The sequence below is a fragment of the Lipotes vexillifer genome, unplaced genomic scaffold (genome assembly GCF_000442215.2).
Source record: "Lipotes vexillifer unplaced genomic scaffold, Lipotes_vexillifer_v1.1 scaffold484, whole genome shotgun sequence".
Lineage (NCBI taxonomy): Eukaryota > Metazoa > Chordata > Mammalia > Artiodactyla > Lipotidae > Lipotes > Lipotes vexillifer.
Window position 1 is genome coordinate 416,281 of NW_006786458.1, and position 8,457 is coordinate 424,737.

The following is an 8,457-nucleotide window of genomic DNA, read 5'->3' on the forward strand; positions in this document are numbered from 1 at the left end:
CTTCAGTAGTCTCACTGTAGACTCGTGACCTGAGGTTTTCTTGGTTTGAAACAACTTACATAAGGAGAGAGAGAGAGAGAGAGAGAGAGAATTGGTTCACATGATTGTGGAGACTGGCAAGTCCAAAATCTGCAGGCCAGGCCAGCTGGAGACCCAGGGAAGAGTTGATGTTACAACCAAAGACTGGAGGCAGAATTCTTTCTTCTTTGGGGGACATTAGTTTCTTTTCTCTTCAGGCCTTCACCTGATTAGACGAGGCCCACCCACACAATGGAGGGTAATCTGCTTTACTCAAAGTCTACTGACTTTAAATGGTACTCTCATCTATAAAATGCATTCACAGCAACATGTAGACTAGTGTTTGGCCATAATTGGAGCCAGCATGGGTACCGTGGCCTCGCCGGGTTGTTGGCATGTAAGATTCACCATCACACCTACTCAAGTGCCTGGGGAGTGTGATGGGGATGACAGAGATGGGGAAAGTTGGTCTTTGCCTCCAGGGGGCAAGACTATACATAGGAAGAAATTAAGAACAAGACCATATATTTCAGTGCTAACTTGTATAGACTAAATGTAAAAAGTATTTAGAGGAGATGAGGGGGTGGGTGATGGAGGATTCCAGGGAGATTTATGGTTGGGGCTGAATGGAGCTTTCACAACACAGAGGTCTCAGATAAGTGAGGGCACAGAAGACTTTAGAACCGGAGTGTGAACCCCTGGATAATAATGATACTTCTATTTCAGGGGTCTCCACCCCCTGGGCCACACAGCAGGAGGTGAGCCGCAGGTGAGTGAGTGAAGCTCCATATGTATTTACAGCCACTTCCCATCGCTTGCATTACCACCTGAGCTCCACCTCCTGTCAGATAAGCAGTGGCATTAGATTCTCATAGGAGCACAACCCCTATGTGTGAACCGCACATGCGAGGGACCTAGGTTGCGTGCTTCTTATGAGGATCTAATGCCTGATGATCTGAGGTGGGGCTGAGGCGGTCTCATCACCCCCAGATGGGACCATCTAGTTACAGGAAAACAAGCTCAGGGCTCCCACTGATTCTGCATTATGGTGAGTTGTAGAATTATTTCATTATATATTGCAATGTAATAATAGTAGAAATAGAGTGCACAATAAATGTAATGCGCTTGAATCATCCTGAAACAATCCCCCCCACCCCTCTACCCCCGATCCGTGGAAACTGGTCTCTGGTGCCAAATCCCGAGGCCCAGAGAGGTTACGGGATTCATCAGAAGTCACACAGCTTGCCAGTGGCCAGGCAGGTGTTCCTACTCCAAATCCTGCCCCTCATTTTTGACCGCCTTTGCTGGGCATAATGAAATCCATGTGAACGTGTGTGTGTAGGGATGGGGGATTACTCCAGAAAGGAGAATAAAAGTTCTCTTCACCCAGAAATCCTGTGAATCTATAAATATGGCCTGTTGTTTTCTCACTCTCTCCCTGGGTCTTCCTTTCGCTCCTGACCAGCCTCATTAACCCCACTCTTTTCTTTTCTCGCCCTCCCCCAGACACGAATGCAGAGTTTGAATCCAGATCCCAAAGCCCATTACACAAGTGTCTACGGAGCCCTCAAGAAAATCATACGGACTGAAGGCTTCTGGAGACCCTTGCGAGGCCTCAACGTGATGATGATGGGCGCGGGGCCGGCCCATGCCCTGTATTTTGCCTGCTACGAAAACATGAAAAGAACTTTAAATGCCGTTTTCCACCACCAAGGGAACAGCCACCTAGCCAACGGTATTTGCAAGCATTTGTCTGGAGTTAGAAAGGTCTCTCCTTCAACAGACCCTTCCCCAGGGTTTTCCTCCCTGTGACCCAGCAGCCTGATGCCTCATCTCCGCCACGCTTGCTCATGAATCAAGGACTCTAGATTTGTGTGTGCACACACACCCAAACACACGCGCGCGCACACACACACACACGCACGCGCTTTTTTTCATTCCCCTCCTTCACTCTCTGAAGCCCAGGGAGAAATCAGTGACAGAGGTGTTTCATTGTTGAGTGGGTTTTGCCTTTTTGCTTTTTAAAAAAAAAAAAAAAAAATTCAAAAGCAATTAATGATCAGATCTAGGGGAGAAAAAAACAAAACAAAAAAAACAGACAACCCTGAATAGAAACAAAACTTTTGAATGCTGGATTCCAAAAAAAAAAAAAAAAGCAAAAGTTATCTGGACAGCTTCTTTGAGACTATTTAAAAACTGGCCCAACAGGTCTCTACAACGTCAAGATCTAACTAAGCTTTAAAAGGTCAAGAAGTTTTATGGCTGACAAAGGATTTGCTCCTGCGCAGAGGACCTTTCCCACCTAAGCTTCTGGGGATTTGGGGATTTCGCCCCCATTTTCTTCCGTCTGTTGCATCTCTCTGCAAGCAAGGGCTGAAATCGTTTTCTTTTGTTGTTTCGAGGGAACCAGGAGGGTGGGGGATGGCCTGAGCTGGCCGCAGGCAACTGTTATATAGGCTTCTCTTACTGGGCCCTGCCAAGTGGTTATTTTTGCCTCCTGTGGGTTTGGCTTTTGTTGGTTTCTGTTTGGGTTTGGAGTGAGACTCTGGCTAGTGGCATAAGGAGAACTTACTTTAACAAATTTATTTTTCAGCAACAGAGAGGTAGATGTGACTGGCAACAACTTTCTACCCCTTCTCTTTTTTGGTCTACTCAGAACCAGAAAGCATCCCTCCCATCAGCAAACCCTGGTAATAATGACTCCAACCTGGCTGGTTTGCAGACATTGGTTTTGCTTTTTAAAAATCGGCCCCTAGTTGCATTTGTCCGGACCGTCACCAAGATCTGCACTCTTGATGCTGTCCTCAAGTTCGTGGCCTCAAGGCCCTCCTTTTGCTGAAACTGCCTTTTTAGCTCCTTGGTCTCTGAGCCCCTTGAAGGCGGTTTGAACGGAGCCCAGTTTATGTCAAGTTCTTCCCAGCACTGTTATTGCTTCACTGTGGTGTGTGCTTTGGTCGCGTTTTGACCTTTCTGGGGATGATCCTAAGTGTGTGGGAGGGAGGGAGGGGGCGGGATATATATGCATTTCTGAAGCGTTAGCCTGTGTCCCTCATTCTTCCCACCTTTTAGCAGTTATCTTAATTACTGGGCAGTGTCATCCACAGAGGGAGGAAACCCAGAGCCAAAAGCAAAATTCCAGGCTGGAATCTGGCTTTTGAAGTTCCTGGCTCTTGAAGCCAGGCCAGAGGAGACCCTCAGATGGACTCGGCCATTTCTGAGACACGTCATCACTTTGCAGACTCACCCTGAAAATCTGCCGTATGCAGATCTCCCTGACGCCCTTTTCCCTTGGCCATTTGCTTTAAAAAATGCCTGGATTTTATTAAGGAATTTTCTTAAAGATTTCTCTTCTTTTTCCCCCCTCTCTGCTGTATACATGATATCATCCCCTTCCATTGCCCCCAGCGTAAGGGCAGAGTGGGTTAATCTGTAGCCAAAGGCCAGAGATGAGAGAGAATTAAAATCTCTGTGGTGGAAAAAGCCACCAAGTGTGTTTTCTGGTAGCATCCAATGTTGGCAGGTCTAGCCTTTTCCTAGGGAAAATGAGGTTCTGCAGTATTGAAATGTGAGTAACGGTGCCTGTGTTACCTTCCTCATTTTTATCCAGTATTTTCCATGATCACTTTAGGGTCTTAAGAGAGTCAGTGCTCACCTGGGTGGAGTTGGTAGTGAGTTTTGCTTCTTAGAAAGCAAGGTCCAGGGTTCCAGGAACTTCCTCAGAACCCCTGGTGCCAGAGGGTAATTTTCTGGAGTTTGTTTTGCAGGGATAGCTGGGAGTATGGCCACCCTGCTCCACGATGCGGTAATGAACCCAGCAGAAGGTAATGTCTCACGGTCCCAGGGAGTTGGCAGTAGGGGATGCGCAGAGGGGCCGGAGCAAAGTTGGGCGGTGGGGACAGAAGGTCGGGCAAGGGAACTCCTGCTCCCCAGTCGGAATAAGCAGGAGAATTCGTACCATGTTCTCAGAGGCCTCGAGAAGGCACGTGAGCATCTGAGCTCTGGGATTCCTGTTCGCTTAAACAGAGCTACTCAGGGTGTGATCCACAGACCAGTAGCATCAGTGTCTCCTGGGAGCATGTTAAACATGGTGGTTCTCAGGTTCCACCCCAGACCTACCAAACCAGAATCTCTGGGGGGGTAGAGACAGGATATCTGCTTAACAGGATCTCCTGGCAATTCTTTTGTGTGCTTTTGCACTACTCTGAAACCTGTGTGTGCCCACATGTGTACACATGTGCACGCGCACACACCCCACTGGGCCCTTGTTAACCATTATCAACCACAGATGAATTTAGAAGGAACCTGTCAGAGGCCATTCATTAGGGCTTATGGGCTTATGAAGAGTATGGTGAACCCCCATGTGTGTATTGCTCTGATTCATAAATTAACATTTGGCCATTTTGTTGTAGCTGTCTTCTCCCACATTACCTTCTTGTTTTTTTTTCCTTTGGAATTTTGGGAGCATTATAAAGCAATTCTTAGCTGTGCAGACGAGTTCTGTCAGCTTTTTCAATATCCTCGCGTCCTCAGCCAACTTGGGTCTGAATGGTGAGGTTTTGGACCCGGTGCTGGGCATACCTTCATCTGGGTTATTCTCTGTGTGAGATGTAGGACTCTCCCCCTTTTCCTCCTCTCTCTGAAAACGGTCCCTTGCCAGAAGGGAGAATCAGAGGTTAAAAAGTGCAGCATTTTAAATCTTGCGTTATAAGTTTGTCTGGTTTTGTCTTTTAAGGTTACAATTTATTTGCTCTCAGCTGCCACCCATGCCTTAGCAGATAGGAAACTTGCTCTGACTTTCAGGGATGTATGGGTCAGATTGGGAGGTGGGCTGCTTTTTCTGTGTGTTCAAGGCAATTCATATCAATGAGCAGTAAGTTAGCCCGTGTCAACCAGGCAAGAATTTTATTTCTACTTTTTTTAAAGGAGAGAAAAATGAGGTTCAACTCCACCCTCCTCTCCTTGACATTATATCGTTTTAAGGACTTTATTTCTTTAAAAGTAGAGCACGCTGTATGTGTTTATCTTGCAATGCGTGGGGACAATTAAAATTCTAAGTATTTGCCCCATGTCCTTTGACCCACCAGTTACTTTTGTATTATTAAAGCCAGGGTCCTCACTGGAGTTTGCCATTGAGCTTGGGCTGACATCATTCTAGTGTCTCTTGCAAGAGCACTGAGACCCAGAAGCTAAAAACACTGTCAGAGGTACAGACCACTGAGAATAAAAGACGGCACACGTGTCCAATAGACACACTGGGACGGAAGAGGGCCGAGGAGCCAGGAGCAGGGCTTAGATTTCTCAGCGTGCGTGAAGCCCGAGGCAGCTAGGCCCTGGGGGCTCAGCTCGGGGAGTCTCGTCTGAAGTGGCTCCCTGGTTTGGGGGCCACGTCAACCAAGAGTCAGGCAGGAGAAACGTCAGGAAACAGCCACCTCCTGGCCCTGGATCCCGGAGGCATGTGTTCAAGTGGGATACCCTGGAGCTGGCCCTCGGTTTCTCGGGCTGGGGCTGGGTGTGTGCTAGCTCTCTGTGCCCTGTTACCCATGTGTCTAAACTTGCTTGTTTCTCTTTATGGCTTGGCTTCTCATCTCACTCCGACCTGGGGTGGGGCTAAACCCAACCACCCGGGACCCGCCCACAGTTGTGAAGCAACGCTTGCAGATGTACGACTCGCCGCACCGGTCGGCCCTCAGCTGCATCCGGACCGTGTGGGGGACGGAGGGCTTGGGGGCCTTCTACCGGAGTTACACCACGCAGCTGACCATGAACGTTCCCTTCCAGTCCATCCACTTCATCACCTATGAGTTCCTGCAGGAGCAGATCAACCCGTACCGGGGCTACAACCCGCAGTCCCACATCATCTCAGGTGGGCTGGCCGGGGCCCTGGCTGCAGCCGCTACCACCCCTCTGGACGTTTGTAAAACCCTCCTCAACACTCAGGAGAACATGGCCCTCAACCTGGCCAACGTCAGTGGCCGGCTGTCGGGCATGGCCAACGCCTTCCGGACGGTGTACCAGCTCAACGGCCTGCCAGGTTACTTCAAGGGCGTGCAGGCCCGCGTCATCTACCAGATGCCGTCCACCGCCATCTCCTGGTCCGTCTACGAGTTCTTCAAGTACTTTCTCACCAAGCACAAGCTGGAGAATCGAACTCCGTACTAAAGGGACGGGCCGTGGCAAGTGATGCCAGAATCTTTGATTGTGCAAAGGCTTTCCCTGACTGCCGCCCTTCCCCTGCCCTCACACCAAGATTCCCGGGGCAGGGTGTTGGCAGGATCTGCTCTTTGGCGCCTTAGAGAGAGGAGAGGACGGGACAGCCGCTTACACGACGGCCGTCCGTCCGCAGGGACATCCCAGGTGGTAGAACGTGTCGAAAGACTGGCAGGGGAGCGAGAAAGTGCCTTTTCTCTTCCTCCCCCACCCCCGCCCGCCCCCGAGAGCAATGTAGCTTTTCTGCTTCAGTATAGCATCTCCTCCCCTAGAATCGTACGTAGATCACCCAGGAGGGAAGAAAATGTGCAGTGACTGAAAACATTAAAGAGGAAAAAGAATTATGTATATAGAAGTTCCAGTACACAGTATCACATAGATGGATAATGTTTATCCTTTATTTTTCTATGTAGGAGTTTTTGGATTTGCGTGTGTGCCTGTGTGTGTGTACAAGCAAGTGTTACAGCTGGGAATATAAAGCTGTTTAAAAAAAAAAAAATAGCTGAATTCTTCCATCGGGTTAGGTCAAAAGGCACCAAAGTAATACGTTGCTCCACGTGGCCTAAAATTGTGTTGAGCCCCCCACCCCAGATAGAAGTTCCACTTGAATGTAAAATAATAAATATAAGGTTTATATTTTGAATTTTCTTTTCATAGGGGAAAATGGTACGTTGAAAAACAAGTCAAAATAATGATATAATACTTCTAGCTACCTTTTTTTTTTTTCCTTAGTCAGTCACCTTCATGTGCCTTTTTCCCTTGGGCTTTTCCTAGAAATTCCAGGACCAAAGATCTGGCCTTGGGGCTTTTCCTCTAGCTGTGTGCTCACCCGCACGCACACGTACTGGGCACACGTACTGGGCGGCAGCACGGCTCACACTGGAGCACAGTGGCCCCAGTGGAATTAGGGTGGCTGGTCTTAACACTTACTGAAACCATTTCCTTCCCTTGTGGGTGACGTGAATGTATGCCTCGCAGGGCCAGCACTTAAAAGCCCTTGAAATGCCAACGCTTGGCCACTTGCTGGGCGGGTAAGTGTGATAAATCCTACCTTGATCCTAGGACTTAATTCTCCAACAGTCCTTTAACCCAGGCACTTCAGGTATTCTTGTCTGTGTGTGTGTTTGACTAAATCTCCTGATCTCCTGTGTTTCGCTGTGCAGTTTTAGGGGTTTTAAAAAACACAGCAAGCATATCTACGGCATTTGTCTGTACACCTGCCCATCACAAATTTCCCCCTTAAGAGCCTCTCACCGCGCAGGGACAGGCCAGGCTCCCCACCCCCGCTGCGCAAGGGACCCGGGCCCCCGTGCTCAGTCAGGATGCCTCTCGAACCATCTTCAGCCTTGCTTGGTCCACGCCAGCTGGGAACACGATGCCTTGTTTCCTGAAATGGCCTATCTGAGCCAGATTATCCATGAGAGCAAACGCAGGCCTGTTTCCTCCAGCCAAGCCTTCCCAGCCCTCTCTCCGAGGGAAGATCCAGTGGCTTCACAGTTTCCTTTAGAGCTGTCTTTCAAAATGAGCGGGAACTACGTGTGTGTTTTCATTCTGGCCGGCCTGGTCCTGACCTTGACCCTTTGCCCTTCGCCTTTCGCCCTTCGCCTTAGGCACGGTCCATGTCTTGCATTCTCACCGAGGCTCAGACCCGGGCTCCTTCGGATGCCGTGACTCCTGGGATGAACTCAGGTGGTGCTGGGACTTTTGCATCTCAGAACCTCGCGTGCTGTGCCTCTGGGAGTAGTTTGCAGGTCAGGGACAGCAGAGACCCATGTCAGGCAGTTCCCACACGTGCCCCGATGAGCAGGATCTTCTCCTGGGCTGGGGGGGCCTGCCTGCTGACCTGTCCCACCTCGGAGTTAGCCCACCCCCATCCCCCGGTGGAAATCAGTTGCAGTTGCATCCCCACTGAGGGATGCCAAAAGCCCACAGAGACCAAACTGCTGGGGGAAGTGTTGACATCTCTCTAAACATATACCCCGTCAGTGTTACATTTTGCAAATGGAAGAAAATCTAGATCGAATTCTAAAATAATTATCCAACCACCCCTTTTTGTCCGCTTCAGATACACCACACTGCTGCAAAATATTCCTTATTTCTTATGGGATTTTGTTTTCGATGGTATTGAGGAAAGAAACGGCTCACTTCCCTGGGAGAACTCCTTTGGGTCAGGAGAGATAGAGTCTCCAGATTTCAGAGTCTGATCCTGGCTTTCCTTTCCCAGCGTGTAGG

General features: G+C 49.2%; 1 protein-coding gene across 1 annotated transcript in view; it reads left to right on the forward strand.

Annotated features, from left to right (window-relative positions):
* SLC25A37 (solute carrier family 25 member 37) overlaps positions 1-6,177 on the forward strand; it is a 42,905-nt gene extending 36,728 nt beyond the window's left edge. The window contains exons 2-4 of the mRNA XM_007458815.1: positions 1,525-1,753; positions 3,783-3,839; positions 5,657-6,177. Of these exons, the coding sequence (XP_007458877.1) occupies positions 1,525-1,753; positions 3,783-3,839; positions 5,657-6,177 (807 nt within the window). The remainder of the gene's footprint in view (positions 1-1,524; positions 1,754-3,782; positions 3,840-5,656) is intronic.
* Positions 6,178-8,457: the final 2,280 nt, after the last annotated feature.